We start from the raw sequence: 16,631 nt of genomic DNA on the forward strand, positions 1-16,631 counted from the left end.
CATTTCAGATTTCTAACATTTGTAGTATTTCACCTTCAAACAAATGTTCTATCGATGTCAGACAGAAAACATAATGAGGCATTTTTGCAATGAATTCAAGTGACAAAACTGACTTGCACATCAAAGTCAGCCACTTTAAGATAAAATGAATAATGTAACAAAAAACCTTAATATTCATATAGTCGAGGAAGTTAACTTGATCCACCCTATTCCAATATATTAAATGGGACAGTAATATTTCTCCCTCAAGAATTTTGTCTCTTTATGTTAATTGCTTCTTGCTAAGCTTACTATTCCACTAATATTGAATTGACCCCTGTACCCAATTCACATCAGCCTTGTCCCAGGTGGTGATAACAGGCCTCAATTTGTTTCTCTTGGACATCTAGAGGTGATACATACATTTTGTTCCTTGCAAAGAGACTATTTTAGAAGCAGAACTCATGCAAGTTTGTTTGATCATCCATGGATATTACAGTCTGAGGAGCGTTAATATTTACAAATTTCAACTATCCTCCAAGCACTTTGCAATAGTATCACAATCTAGTTACTAAACAATGGGATTTGACAAGTTAAAAAGAAATAATGAAAACATTTTCCTTGCTTCAGCAGATGGCTCTTAATTAGGCATAGTTGTAACAATGTCAACCTGGCATTTAACTGACAAGGAATATGAAACAAGCCTGATCTTGTTGTCATCAGGAGGAAATACATTTCCAAAATAAATTAATGTGAAGAAATAAGCAAACGAAGCAAAACTGAAGTTCAAAACTAACCCCACCCCCTCAATCCAACATGCCCAAGCCATTTGTACTGTCCAACATGCTGACTCAGTCAAGATCAACTAACTGTGCAGAAAATGAGAATTGGAATGAGTCCTTTTGCTCTTTTATGGGCTTAGCAACATTTGACACATTGATCCATGAGAGCAAATGTCAGTCATTAGAACAGAAAATGCTGGACATACTCAGCATGGCTGTGGTTTGACATTTCAAGAGTGTGATCATCCTCCCAATGAAATGTCACAAACTTGAAAGATTAACCGTTTCCTCTCTCCATAGCTAATGCTGAGCTGCTAAAGTATTTCTAGCATTTCCTATTTTGATTTAGATCCCTAGTGTATATAGCAGTTTGTTTTCTATTAGAGGAAACTTCAAACTGTTGTAACAAACGTAAACAAGCTTCATGTCATAGATCACAAAACGTACTGAACACCTTACGCAGCACTGAGTCTTGCAGACAGGGAAGTCTTGAGGTTTTATCCCTGGTGTCTGCAAATTCCACTCTCAGCAAAAGTAGTGACATTAAAGGTTAAGTAGTGAAATAGTTTTAAAATAAGGACAAAATCATTTACGAAATGTGCTCTGATTTCAATGCCTTTTCTGTGGAATTTGGATAAGAGCTGCATTTTATAGAATTGCACTCAAAGTCAACATCTGGGCTCCCATAAAGGGATAGGTGTCAAAGAGCTGCTGCAAGCCAGTCCTTTCAAACAAGAAGCAAATCTGGAGGAACCCTAAATTATGATTAAGGTACAGCAAGGAGCCGAGGTGGACTTAAAACATCTTAACTCAGTAAATAGAACAAGTATTCCTGCCTGGATTTTTTTTTTTTGCTTGAGTACTTCTCAATTTTATTAATGGTAATATTTTACAATGCTAAGCTTTACCATTAAAATCAAAACAGGATGGTGCTGCAGGGACACAGCTCAACAAAACACAAATTTCTTGTGCTTTAGTGGTAACACATGGCAATCTGCCAGCATTTTCCACTCAACTTGACTTCATAATCCTATTAATGCTGCTTTGGCAAAACACTGAACTCACAAGGAAGGAGTATCATCACTTCATTGCATTTCTTAGCAGCCAGCTTCAGAACGGCATTTGTGAGTAAGCCCCACCTATCCTTTTAGCTGATGTAGTTATGAGGGGAAAAAAAAAGTCACTTTCTCAAAATATATCTTTTATAGTTAAAGATTCAGAGTGGCTTTCAACACCATGGGCAGAACGGTGGCACAGTGGCTAGCACTGCTGCCTCACAGTGCCAGTGACCCAGGTTCAGTTCCCGAATCAGGCAACTGACCGTGTGGAGTTTGCACATTCTTCCCGTGTCTGCATGGATTTCCTCTGGGTGCTCCAGTTTCCTCCCACAGTCCAAAGAGGTGTAGGTCAGGTGAATTGGCGATGCTAAATTGTCCGTAGTGTTAGGTAAAGGGGTAAATGTAGGGGAATGGGTGGGTTCCGCTTCGGCGGGTTGGGGTGGACTTGTTGGGCTGAAGGGCCTGTTTCCACACTGTAAGTAATCTAATCTAATCTAACCTAATCTAAACCTTTCAAAATACATCAAACTCAACATTGTCAGATGCTATCAATTAGAAAACTGACTGGGTATTTTGAAGATACAGCACTTAACAGAGATGGACTGTGATTTGAGTGTTTCAAATGGCACATAACTTTAGCTTTTTTTAAAAATTCACTAATGTGGGCATTGCCGGCTGGGCCAACATTTATTGCCCATCTCACTGCCCAGAGAGCAGTTTAGGGGTCAACCACATTGCTGTGAGTCTGGAGTCACATGTAGGCCAGACTGGGAAAGGATGGCAGTTTCCCTACCTACAGGACGTTAGTGAGCCAGATGGGTTTTTCCTGATAATTGATAATGGATTCATGGTCATCATTAGACTCTTTATTCCAGATTTTTATTGAATTCAAATTCTACTATGGTAGGATTCGAACCTGTGTCACAAGAACATTACCTGGGTTCCTGGATTAACCATCCAGCGATAACACTGCAAAGCCATCACTTCCTCTTGCAAATAAAACAACGAGTGTTACAGTAAATTGCATTTATAGCAAACAAGAAACAAATTGGATGAATGTTCACATGCTAGCTTTGGCCATTCAGAGTTGCTCTTGAATATCTCAAGTCTCTGGAACTTACCTAGGTCAGAGTTCAGCAACATTGATATACTTAAGTAGAAAAGCAAACTGTAGGTAAAATTTCAAGTGTAAAATGGAATTTAAGCAACCTGTACAAAAAAAAATCAATAACCTGACCTTCAGCTGGAAGCTGATTAGCATATTCTGGAGGCAAGGTGAGAAGGGCATAGTCCTGTAGAGCAGCCAGCCAGAGTTTACTCAGTGTTCCTAATTCTAACCGGACTAAATTGAGAAGTCCATCTGCAATCGTAATTGCATCCTTCGAGCCATCAGCAGCAGACCTCTCAACCTTCAAGAACTGCTTCTGCTTTGGTGCACACACGTTTTGCCTTTCCATAGTTACGATATAAACCTGGCAGCAAACATTAAAAACGTTAAGCAAACATACAAATCTCGAGAATTTTCAAAGACAGATTTTATTTGGCCAGAAGAAACACAACAGGTGCATTACTATACTATTGGGTGTAGGCCATCAACTAATGTGACAGATTAAGTACAACAAATTTGTCAGGATATTACAAAGAGATGCAAAAGCTATACAATAGTTGTGAGGAACTTAAAATTATGGAAATACTAACAGGGATAGTAATAATGTAAAAGATGGAAAGAGGGAAGAGCTTCTCAAACAATTTCTCTGTCAGCTTGTTTCCAGCAGATGAGGAAGAACCTGCTTCCGGGAAATTAGGTAGGTCAATTGTCAGTTGGAGAATATTTACTGATAGTTATCAGCTCTCATCACGGTGACACAAGCTATAGAAAAAGACAAAGAGAAATCTCAAGCACAATAATTAATTGGAATGGGATAGGCTGGAGACTCAAATTTCAGTGTGCTGAGAACAGATCCAGATCAAGTACATTTGAGTCCTGTACGGTGAAAGAGCAATAGCCTTTGAAGAGAATAAGGCTTGCATAAAGTTGAAGAATGTTACACAAAGGGAAAAAGGTAAACAAAGCTGAAGCTTCATGATGTAAGAAATAGAAATTAAAAAACCTTTAAGAGTGCAAATGATAAATGTCAGGTTCATAAATCAGGTCAGAACAAGACTGATTATAGAAAGCGCATACAGGAAATGGAGCTGGAAGCAAGAACGCCAAAGAGAAGTATGAGAAGAGACTAACAAAGAGTATGAAAGTGAGCTTGCTATGGAAATGTAAGCAAAAGAGTAGTAAAGTCTGGAGTGAAGTAGATGAGGGATTAAAAAGGGTTACTTACAATTGCAAGCAGACATTTAGCTGAAGGTATGAAATAAATACTTTGCAGAATTCTTTATCAAGAAGAATGATGCTGCCAAAGTCATGGTAAATCACTTCTCGAATATTAGGTTTTTAGAATCTGATTGCACAATATTCCTCCATTTTATTGGCAAACTTCATGATGAATTGAGTCAGATTGCGACACCTTCAAAAATGAATGAAGTGTACCAGAAATGTTGTGGTTCTGTTCGCCGAGCTGGAAGTTTTTGCTGCAAACGTTTCGTTCCCTGGCTAGGGAACATCATCAGTGCTATTGGAGCCTCCTGTGAAGCGCTGCTTTGATGTTTCTTCCGGTATTTATAGTGGTTTGTTCTTGCCGCTTCCGGGTGTCAGTTTCAGCTGTAGTAGTTTGTATGTGGGGTCCAGGTCGATGTGTCTGTTGATGGATGTTCTTGCCGCTTCCGGGTGTCAGTTTCAGCTGTAGTGGTTTGTATATGGGGTCCAGGTCCATGTGTCTGTTAATGGAGTTTGTGGATGAATGCCATGCCTCTAGGAATTCCCTGGCTGTTCTCTGTCTGGCTTGTCCTATGATGGTAGTGTTTTCCCAGTCAAATTCATGTTCCTGGTTGTCTGAGTGTATGGCTACTAGGGATAGCTATAGTAGCCTAGTAGCCATACACTAAGACAACCAGGAACATGAATTTGACTGGGAAAACGCTACCATCATAGGACAAGCCAGACAGAGAACAGCCAGGGAATTCCTAGAGGCATGGCATTCATCCACAAACTCCATTAACAGACACATGGACCTGGACCCCATATACAAACCACTACAGCTGAAACTGACACCCGGAAGCGGCAAGAACAAACCACTATAAATACCGGAAGAAACATCAAAGCAGCACTTCACAGGAGGCTCCAATAGCACTGATGACGTTCCCTAGCCAGGGAACGAAATGTTTGCAGCAAAAACTTCCAGCTCGGCGAACAGAACCACAACAACGGACACCCAAGCTACAAATCTTCAACCAGACTTTGTACCAGAAATACCAGAACTATATTTTGAAGCTTGCACAATGTATCACATACTTCTGCCCAAGCTTTCAGTACAGCTAGAGACTCCATTGTTGAGGTACTCTCATTGTACAGTTGATTCTGCGCTTCCTGCCCAGCTTGTACTTTACTCAGGGATGTTGCCAGAAGCTGATGTACTCTGCGAAGATCATTCAGGTCACTTACAACTCCACTTACAATCCAAGCACTGCAGACCTAAGGCAGAAATTAAGAGAAATTTTTAATTTGATCTCAGTGACTGCACTGGCTCAGGAAATGCCAAACATTTGTCACTGAGATACAATCAAAGTGCTACAAAAACTTAGCAGGTCTAGCAATATATGTGGAGCAAGATACAGAGTTATTGTTTTGAGACCAATACGCCTCTTTAAAATTGTGTTCGAAACAGTTCTTCAGAAGTGACATTGGATTTTTCAACACTTTGTTGGTAAAACAGATTTCTATCATCTGCAGGACTTGACTTTTATTGAGCATTGAGATGTCAGTTAAACAGCTCCATGGTCTGGAAACTACTACAGAGAGAAAAGACTTAGTTTATTAGCAAACCTAATTCAGAACATATGGTCACGTTATCGGAATACAGAAGTAGACACCAAATATGAGTCCTGGGAAATTTAGGCCTGCATAATGAATTAAATTAGACAGTAGATTAGAAACTATATTTTATATTCTCTTCAAAATGAAAGCCCCACCAGGTCATTACAATTCATTTGATAAGTGTAAAGACTGTTATTCCAGCCGTCACAAAATAAAGATGATCGTGACGTTTTCAGCTTCAGCTCAACTTTTTTATCCCTTAATTTTTCCTCTATCTCAAAAGAGATGCCTGAGCAAGGACCAACAATTGCAACCTCATTTAATGGCTGTAGAAAAAGACTGCTGACGAACTATCCTGATCCTGTCCATTTAATATTTAAGTGTTTGATGGTAAGGCTCAAAGGGACGGTAACTGGGCAGGCACTGCTGACTGATTCCTAACCAAAGGAGCACTGCAGCCAAATGTATCGGCTACCTAAAACTCTGCATAGATTCTAGATCTGATCTGAAGCTATGCTGGCTTCACCAAATGATCTACTGTTATCAATATTACCTAATGTAGCCAACATTGATCAACCAATTCAATGTAGTTTTTGAGAAAAAACTGATAATCTTTGCTAGATGCAGTTCATCTTGCAGGACTGGCAACTGGATTATGTTCAGCTGTACTTTTTATTATGGCATAGTGAGGGTTAAGTATGGAACACTCAATGGTGACTAAGATTACATCACAAAATCCCTAGTACAGAAACAGGCCATTTGGCACAAGTGGTTCACATGGTCTCTCTGAAGAGAAACCCACCCAGATCCATTCTCCTCATATCCTATATTTACCCCCTCCAAAGAGTATCCCAGCTTTTATACTCAAATGCCAGCGTGCCAAAAGCGCACCCCCCCACACATTGGGAGCGGAGTCAAGCATTCAAGGCGTGAACAGCCAATGCATTTTTATTGTGTGTGTGTGTGTGTGTGTGTGTGTGTGTGTGTGTGTGTGTGTGTGTGTGTGTGTGTGTACACACACGTGCGTCTACCTCCTTGGGGTGCATAGGTGCACTGAGCAGGCTGGGCTGCATTGGTGCTGGAGGTGCAAGTTTGGTTTTATATCGACTCACTGGAAGCCCCCGAAGGTTGTGGTGGCCGGCTGCTTAAAGCCGATGGTCCAGAACAGGACGACCGAAAGTCCAAGCACCTTCCCGATGGTGGCATAGCCGCTCCTCAGCCACATTGAGTGCCATGGTGCAAACAGATGGCACCCTGCACCGCCCCTTCCCAAAAAACTAAATGCAACCCAGAATTGATCCTGCCCCAAACCCAACTGCAACTTTGCACTGCACCCTTTGCAAAAAAAAACTCAGGGGAACCCCCTCCAAAAACCAAAAACTTTTCTACCCCTCGGCAAACGATAACAACAACAAAGCTTTCACATAAATTCCTCTACTATATTAATAGATCAGGAAGGTCTGTTGCAAATCTAAACTGCTGAAAACTGGGAAAACAAAGCATTTAGGATGAAAATGAAGCCATTGACAGATTAGTTCTGCAAAGTAAAGTGAAATACTTACTTGACATGCCTTAGCAGTAACATCAGGTGGGGTGTCAGGGGAGAATGCAGGCCTCAGTGCTGCTCCCACCTGAAAGCCAATTTAAAATATTTATCATGGCCATATCATTACAGTGAAAGCAATAACCAATTAAAGCAAAAGGTGCCTGAAAGAACCGAAGTGCAATATTACATATTCCAAGATATTCAAGATGAAATATAGACTCATGCCCGTAGCTCCTCGAAAAACAATTTTCCAACCTTGCCATTTGAAATGGACCAAAGTTTTAAGGACCCACTTACCCACTGCTGAATGCCTATCAAGAGACCTACAATTCTTTAGGCAGTTACATTAAGTTGCTTATTCAAACAGTACTTCTTAAAATATAGAATTTCTAGTTATTCTGTTCAAGACTTTGGTGAAAGAATCAAAACAACTTTTTAAACTGCAAATCTTGATGAACTGAGACAAGATAGAGAAATTCTGGACAGTATAGAATGCTATCATCATCTTCATATACAGAATCAACGTAACTTATTTCTTTAATTCACCTGACAACCTTACTGAAATTTTCTAATTCAAGTATTGCGAATCTTAATTTTTAATACAAATTTGAAAACATAGGAGTATGCTATAGCATGGAATATAGCATATGAATCGGTCTTGGATTCCAAACTTTTATATAAGGTCCATTCAGTGGGATATTAAACCACACAGGTCAGGAAGGCTCTTAGCTTAGTTACGAGTGTTATGGAGGTAACAGTATACAGGTGCTGAGGTCAACTAAAATTGTATCAGGAAATTGGCAAACCTGGTTGTGTAGTTGATTTTCTGGTAGCGAATGTTGGTCAGTCTATAGAGGAGGTTTGACTGCCAAGCATCAAAGACACGAGTGGGCACTGTGCATACATGGTGGGCCGGGACTGCCAATGGAGTTACAGAGGTCACATTTGGGATTTTGAGTGTCCCTCCTCAAAGCAAGAATGGTCACAATGAAGAGATTGCCTAGTCTGGATTGTATGGGAGGACAGTACTGAATTCACTCGATCCAACAGTTATGATTAGATTAGACTTACAGTGTGGAAACAGGCCCTTCGGCCCAACAAGTCCACACCGACCCGCCGAAGCGAAACCCACTCATACCCCTACATTTACCCCTTACCTAACACTATGGGCAATTTAGCATGGCCAATTCACCTGACCCGCACATCTTTGGACTGTGGGAGGAAACCGGAGCACCCGGAGGAAACCCACGCAGACACGGGGAGAACGTGCAAACTCCACACAGTCAGTCGCCTGAGTCGGGAATTGAACCCGGGTCTCAGGCGCTGTGAGGCAGCAGTGCTAACCACTGTGCCACCGTGCCGCCCACACGGCGGTATTGATTGCTTATCTCACAGCCAGCTATGGCATCAACAGCGTGAATGACTTTTCAGTTCTAGACAGAATTGGAAGCTAAGAAACAGAGTTTGGACTAAGGATCAAAGACAACAGCATCATTATTCCCAAAATGTAACTGGAGGGAATTTCTGCCCATTCAATACATTTTACTTTCAGCGGGATGTGGGTGGTGCTGACAAGGTTAGCATTTGTTGCACATCCATAACTGCCCTAGAACTGAGTAGCTTGAATGGCAGTTAAGAATCAACTACATCATCATAGGTCAGGAATCACATGTGGACCAGACAGGTCTTTTCCCTAAACAACATTCGTGAACTAGACAGGATTTTATGATAATCAATGATGGTTTTATGGTCACTAATACAAAGGTTTGCTAGTCCATCTCCTCAAAACTGATAAATCTATTCTTGTTCAATCAGTTAATTTTAAAAATAAGAGAGCATTCAAATATTCAAAATTATTTTCTTCATTTACTCATCTGTTTACTCAGGACTTGACTGTGCAAACCAGTTCTGCTTGTCTTCAAAACAGTGATCTTACTTCAAAATAATCCATGGTTGTAAAGCATTATTGACTAAATACTACATACTTTATTTTACTCACATTTGCTTGGTATTGTTCAAGGATTACATGACCAGGGAACTCTGGCTCAGGGACATTTGCAAATTTCCTGATGACGACAAGTAGTGTTTCGAGGCCAGATAGCCGGAGAGTGTTACTGTGATCTGTGGCAGCTATGAAAGCCATGCGAATCAAATCTGCCAGATGGTTCACTAAGAAATCACCTGCAAATAGTATATTAAAGTTTGTATGTATAATATATTTAAATCTAAAGTACGAACAAATCTAATAAAGTGAACCACATCAGTTTCACATTTTGGTAATTGTACTCTTAAATTGAGCACAGGTTCAACAAACAGCTGAACAAGTTATATCTCTTCTCCCCAGCCAACCCCCTTCCCCAAAGCGAAGTTAATTTTTTAGGCCCTTCGTAACCACTTACTTTTTGGGAGCTTCTCTTTCCTTTCCTGAGCCATTGTCAAATCAAAATGAGCAGCATCTATATTTTCGCATTGTGTAATAATTCGACATATACATTCTGCTGCAAATACTCTTGTAGGCCACCGTGGTTTAATGACTGATTGGAATTGGTCATCTTTGCGTGAGGTAAATATTGAATCATCATCTCGTCTATCCTCCTCCTCTTCCTGAGTTGTGTCAACTGGTGCTGTGGTGGTGAAATCTGGACCACAAGAATTGATACATTATTTTCAAAAAAGATCATTTGCATAAACTGACTTATGAAAATAAGGAATTGTAAATCATGCAAAAATATGTGTAAAAATTTAAACACAAACTTCTGATCAGACTGTAAATGGAATCACATCTAAGTGTTGCACTGAAGTGGTGGTATCCATTTACACACACTCAATCCCCAAATTGAGGTTTTAAACTCAGCATACCACCACAGTTACACTTCTGCAGAAGGGAAAATTTGCAAGGTCTCTCCCATCCCAGAATTCTGGTTCAATTATAATCTTTTAAAACTTGTTCACCCACTAGAACATTCTAAAGTATGAGGCATTGCAAAGCTGTCTAGGTAAAATGAATAAGCTTTATGTTGGGATCTGCAAATCTAATGTTACGTTCACTCTCAACAGGTTGGCTACAGTTTTATTTGGGCAAGATGTTACCTATTTGCTCACTGAGACAAAAATGGTCCTCAACAGGTCGAACTCAAGAAAGATAGAAGATACTAAAAAATGCTTCTATATTAGACTGCTATAAGCCTAATTTCCCATGTTTGACACATTAAAGATTTAACTCACCAGCTGAGGCAGATAACACCTCATTGCATAACTTTATCCAATGGGAAAGGTTTTCAACAGCCATGGAGGATAGGATATGGCTTAGAGTTTCCCGAATGTCATGACAAAGTCGTTGGTCTGACTCTCTGTCAAGTAAACTGAAAAGTGCTCCTTCCAAGCCAGTTTCACCAATATTTACATCTGAAAGTAAAGACATGGTCAGCATTCTTGTCCACAGCCATGTTTTCTGTTAAACAGCCAAGACAATAAGACTTCATTTTCTGTACTTAGGTTACCTTATTCTGGTTTTACAAGGAAATAAGTTATCTATGTAGTCCTGACATTTTGGCCAAATATAAATTTTTTATTAGATTACTTACAGTGTGGAAATAGGCCCTTCGGCCCAACAAGTCCACACCGACTCGCCGAAGCGCAACACACCCATACCCCGACATTTACCCCTTACCTAACACTACGGGCAATTTAGTATGGCCAATTCACCTGACCCGCACATCTTTGGACTGTGGGAGGAAACCGGAGCACCCGGAGGAAACCCACGCAGACACGGGGAGAACATGCAAACTCCACACAGTCAGTCGTCTGAGTCGGGAATTGAATCCGGGTCTCAGGCGCCATGAGGCAGCAGTGCTAACCACTGCTAAATAATACATTACTGAAGCAAAACAGGTCATTACAACTGATTAGTTTTAATAGTTTTTGAAATAACTTATTTATCGTGATGAGTTATTAAACTGAGTATTTCATTTTCTATTTGTTGTCATAGCATTGCAAAGACCGTAGCACTAAAACCAGTGGTTCTGCTGAACATTGCAACTAACAATTCCAATGGGGTGGAATGCCTCCTTCAACTTTCTTGGAGTTGGCAAACTAAGCACCTTAACATGCGATTGCAAATATGAAGCAGAACTATCAAAACCTTCAGCACATACTAATTGTACTGAACTGGACAATAACTCCAGTCTCTCTTGTGGCCCTACAAACAGGCATCAAATAAAATTGTGGCTGATGGTTTGAGGGTACATGTATGTCATGTTTAGCTCAGCAAATTATTGCTCGAGGTGTATCTTTCAACTTGTTTTCTAGAATACAACAGTGGAAGCCACGTCTTTAAAGCAATCTTCTGGTTTGCACAACAATAAAAATGAACTTTTAGTCATAGACATAATTGTACAAACATCACCAGTTCTTGTAATAAATTATAGCCAGTACTTTGGGCAAACAATTATTATTGCTCAAGAAACTACCTCCACCACTAGAACAGTATTTACAGTGAGTACTGTAATACAGCAAGGAAGCTAGATTTAGGAAAAAACATGGATAAAATATTGATTTTCTCAGTTTAGCAGAATCTAATATCACTGGCTTTGACCTCAATGGAGTATTATACTATAAAATCTTTGTTACATTTTTAATGATGCTTCAGACCTTTATCCACCATGCTGAGTGGGTGACCCATCTTGGCCTCCTCACAGGGGCCCAGCATCATAGACACCGTATTCAGCTATTCAATTTAACCACATGACATCAAGAAAAAGTTGGATGCTTTGGATTCTGTAAGGGCTATCAGCCCTGACAACATTCTGGCAATAGGACAGACTTGTACTCCAGAACTTGTTGAGTCCATAACAAAGTAATTCCAGACCAGCAATAACACTGGCATTGACCCAATCATGTGCAAAATTGCCCAGATGCACCCTGCACACAAAAAGCAGGCCAAATTCAACACAATCAATTGTCATCCCACCAGAATACTGTAAGTCATCAGTAACATGATGGAAGGTGCCATTACTAGTGTTATCAAACAGCACTTGCACAACAATAATCTGCTCACTGACTCTCATTTCAGGTTCAGTCAGGGACATTCTGGTCATAGGTGAGAGTTACTACCCTTGGTACAAGCATGCATTTGAGTGGGTGTGGCAGCAACAAAAATGAAATGGAGAAAACTCTCCACTAGATACAGTCATACCTGGCACAAAGGATGATGATTGTGGCAGTTGGAGAACAGTCATCTCAGCTCTAGCACATTACGACTGCTGTTCGTCAGGGGAGTTTGATGGGCCCTTCAGTTGCTTCATCAATTATCTCCTTCTATTATAAAGGTTAGATGTGGCGATGTTTGCTGATGGTTGCACATTGTTCAGCATCATTCACAACTCCTCAGACACTGAAATGATCCATGCTCAAATGCAACAAGATTTGCATAATATTCAGGCTTGGGCTGACAGGGGGCAAGTTACATTCACACCACATAAGTGGTGAGCAATGACCACTTGCAACAAGAAAGAATCCAATCATCACTCCACAATAATTTCTGTATCGCCATCAATGAATCCCCCACTATCAACATTCTGGGCGTCACTTTTGACCAGAAACTGAACTGGACTATCCATACAAATATTGTGGCAACAAGAGCAAGTCACAGGTTAGGAATCTTGCAACAAATTACTCATCTCCTGACTCCCCAAAGCCTCATCATCTACAAGACACAAATCAGGAATGCAATGGAATATTTGTCTAGATGAGTGCAACTCTGATAACACTCCAACACCACCAGTCAAGTGCTGGATTATGGGGTTCAGGTGGTTGTTTTTGACCAGTGCGGACACTGCTATAGAGTTCTATAAATCTATAATTCAAAAACCTTGACATCACATCCACATACATTCACAGTCCATGCAATACAATGCTCAGTGGCAACATCTACAAGATGCACTGCAGAAATTCATCCAGGAACCTCCCAAACCATGAATGCTGCCATCTAGAAGGACAAGGATCGCACATAAATGAGAATACCACCACCTGCAAGTTTCCCTCCAAGCCACTCAGCATCCCAACTTGGAAATATCTCATGGTTCCTTTATTAGGTCAAAATCCTAGAACTCTTTCTCTGACAGCATTGTCGGTGTACCTACACCAAATGGACAGCAGTGGTTTAAAATGGCAGTTCCCTACCACCTTTTCAAGGGAAACTAAGGGATGGGCAACAAATGCTGGCCCAACCCACTGATGCTTGCATCATTTCAGTGAATATGAAAAGACTCTTTGATCCCACCAGCAGTAACCACATCTAACAAGTTCATCATTCTCATTCAGTGTCCAATTGTTTTCAGTTCTGTGAGAAGAGTTCACATTTTGTAATACTTTAAAAGGTAGACTATATGAAGTGCAAGTTGTTTAAAAACTGATGCTTTCAGAATTTTTTAATGAGATTCACTGCATTACAAAATCACAACTTCTACAGTTCTATATCAAACTTCTTACCAAGTTTACTGGATTCTTTGGCAAGAGCCCTGGCATGTTCCAATACCTCAGCAGCTTCCCTCTGTGCAAGCTGACGAAGGCATGCAATCACAGCACGTCTCAACAATAGGTGTGAACTACAGAGATTTACCTGAAAGGGAACAACCCTTTACAATGAAAGCAGTCAACCTTGCACAGCAATAATGCAATGTGTTTTCTCCATTTACTCAATTAGTACAACAAAATACTGGACACACACAAACCCCAATCTATAGTGATGAATATACTATACTTCTGATAACTTAAATCAGTTTGACAGAAATCTTTGCATAATTCAAAACCAGAACGTAAATCGATTATTATTCCCAACAAAGACTTAAGATACAGTTTATTTAGTTCAGGATAAATTGGATTAGCAGAAGTGAAATCATTATCCTAATCAAAGGGAATATCTCCATGCTTTTTACCAAAATAAAGCAGATAATTAGACAGCTTAGGATCACAGTTGTTTTATACTCTATCTTGTTAATTCTGAATCTAAGTCAACTTTTAGATTTAAGGGGAATGGATCAGAGTTGTTCAGTAGTAAGCAGACTTTGAAAATTTTTAAGGACCAGAAATCGATTTACTGAATGAAGCCTTGCACTGTTTCAATAAGAATACTTGGGGTATTTGCAGCTGGTGAGTACAGGAGGGAAAAGCCAGAAAGAAAACATCACCTTAGACTTATCTCGATCATTAGTGTGACACATATCCAATCATTTGCAAAGGACCAAGTAAAATATCAAGCGTGAGACCAGAAATTTAGGGGAAGAACTTGTTTTGTATGGATAGCACAAAAATAAAGTTTTGCATTTAACTTGAGCTCAAAAATGTCAAGAGCTATCATAGAACCATATCTTCAAGTTAGAAGGGAATGATTGCACACAACAAATGAAACATTAAAATTGGGCACAAAATCCAACTGTAAGACAGAAAAAGGACAGCCAAAATAAATTTAACTAATTAAGTTCCTTCCTATATCTACTCTAACAGACCACACTTGGAACTGTGATTGCCTCATTGAAGGAAGGATGTGGAAGCTTTAGAGAGGGTGCAGAGGAAATTTATCAGGATGGTGCTTGGATTGGAGGGCATGTCTTACCAAGAAATGTTGAGGGAGCTAAGGCTTTTCTCACTGAAGCGAAGAAGGGGGAGAGGCAACTTAACAGAGGTGTGCAAGATGATGAGGCATAGATAAATAGTCAGACACTTTTTCCCAGGGCAGAAATGTCAATCACAAGGGGACATAAATTTAAAAGGTGATTGGAGGAAGGTTTAGGGGAGGTGTCAGAGGGAGATCTTTATACAGAGAATGGTGGGTACATGGAATGCGCCGCCTGCGGTGCTAGTAGAGTCAGTTACATTCGGGACATTTAAACGCTTCTTGGATAGGCACATGTATGATAGTAAAATGAAGGACATGTAGGTTAGGCTGATCTTGGAGTAGGCACATAAAAGGTCAGCACAATATCGAGGGCCAAAGGGCCTATAATGTGCTGTACTGTTCTATGTTTCCACACAAGACAAGCAGGAGATTGCAAGCCAGACAGCAGAAGGAGGTGCAAGAGTTGACATTGCAGGTCTAACCCTCCTTCAGGACTCAGGACCCCTCTTCTGCACCTCCTATGCTACCTGGCTTGCTGTGTTCTTCCAGCCTCCTGCCTGTCTACATTGGATTCCACCATCTGAAGTTTTTTTGTCTCTAACTATGTTTCCAAGCAGCAGCTTTGCAAAGGGCCAAGAATAGATCTCGTGTGACCTTTAGGTAAAAATAATAATAATATTTATGGTACTTGACTTGAAATTGTGATATTGTGATTCATATATATTTTAGTTTCTATTTAGGGTATTCTGAATTTGGACTTAGCCACATGTGTGAGAGTGTGCGTGCACGAGAGAGGGAGCGCGTGAGAGAGGGGATTTAATGGATTAACTTAGAAGTATTTCTATCGCTGTGGTGATTTATTTTCTGGGTGACTATTATGAGTAAATAAAGTAAATAGTCATGACCTAAATAGCATTTCAAACGGTCTGGAATTTTTTTGGTCCAGAGGTAACACAAATAGCTGGACGAAAGCCTTTTTCAGTTCAGGCTTACAGAAACCTTGGTTGAAGCTGGATTCCTAAGACAGTTGTTCCCTCAGATGGAAGGCAGTTTTAAACTTTTAAGGAATATGTCACCCATTGTAAGGAATTCAGTTTTGAAGTTCAAGACCAGGATCATTTGGTTAAAACCCTGAAGAAATTATTGGAAGATGAGAAAGTCTAAGGTCAGTTGTACGAAGACACAAGGCAGAGGCTTGTAGATTCTCGAGACTGGAAGTTGAAGTCACAGTTAAATTAAGTTTATAGATGTGATAGAGAAGGGAATTCTCTCTGGTCTGAGTGCTGCTTAGGTTTAAAGGGATCGTATTTTACTGTGTTTTGAAATCTTGAGTTATATGTAAATTGTTTAATTTATTTGACTTTTTTCATTCCTTTTATGTAATAAAGTTTACTGTTGCAGCATTGCATGTCAGGGAAAGAGCCCTCATTCAAACCAAATGATCTATCAAGCCAGCTTTTTTGTCCAGATTCAACTTGTTCAGTAATAAGCCTTGGGCAACTGTGTGGAGTTTGCACACTCTCCCAGTGTCTGCATAGGTTTTCTCTGGATGCTCCAGTTTCCTCCCACAGTCCAAAGATATGCAGACCAGATGAACTGGCCATGCTAAATTGCCCATAGTGAGTATTAGCTGCATTAGTCAGAGGGTGGGTTACTCTTGGGATGGTTGGTGTGGACTTGTTGGGCCGAAGGGCCTGTATCCACGCTGTAGGGAATCTAATCAATC

The 16,631-nt window shown here is 40.2% G+C and overlaps 1 protein-coding gene across 3 annotated transcripts in view; it reads right to left on the bottom strand.

Moving 5' to 3' along the window:
- The window catches only part of heatr5a (HEAT repeat containing 5a), a 132,799-nt gene that overhangs the window by 32,530 nt on the left and 83,638 nt on the right, over positions 1-16,631 (bottom strand). For all 3 annotated transcript variants that reach the window (XM_060829040.1, XM_060829038.1, XM_060829039.1), the window contains 7 exons: positions 13,780-13,909; positions 10,516-10,695; positions 9,690-9,929; positions 9,290-9,471; positions 7,307-7,375; positions 5,223-5,402; positions 3,057-3,291 (listed from right to left, as the gene is read on the bottom strand). In XM_060829040.1, the coding sequence (XP_060685023.1) occupies positions 3,057-3,291; positions 5,223-5,402; positions 7,307-7,375; positions 9,290-9,471; positions 9,690-9,929; positions 10,516-10,695; positions 13,780-13,909 (1,216 nt within the window). The remainder of the gene's footprint in view (positions 1-3,056; positions 3,292-5,222; positions 5,403-7,306; positions 7,376-9,289; positions 9,472-9,689; positions 9,930-10,515; positions 10,696-13,779; positions 13,910-16,631) is intronic.

The sequence above is a fragment of the Hemiscyllium ocellatum genome, chromosome 8 (assembly GCF_020745735.1).
Source record: "Hemiscyllium ocellatum isolate sHemOce1 chromosome 8, sHemOce1.pat.X.cur, whole genome shotgun sequence".
Classification (NCBI taxonomy): Eukaryota; Metazoa; Chordata; class Chondrichthyes; order Orectolobiformes; family Hemiscylliidae; genus Hemiscyllium; species Hemiscyllium ocellatum.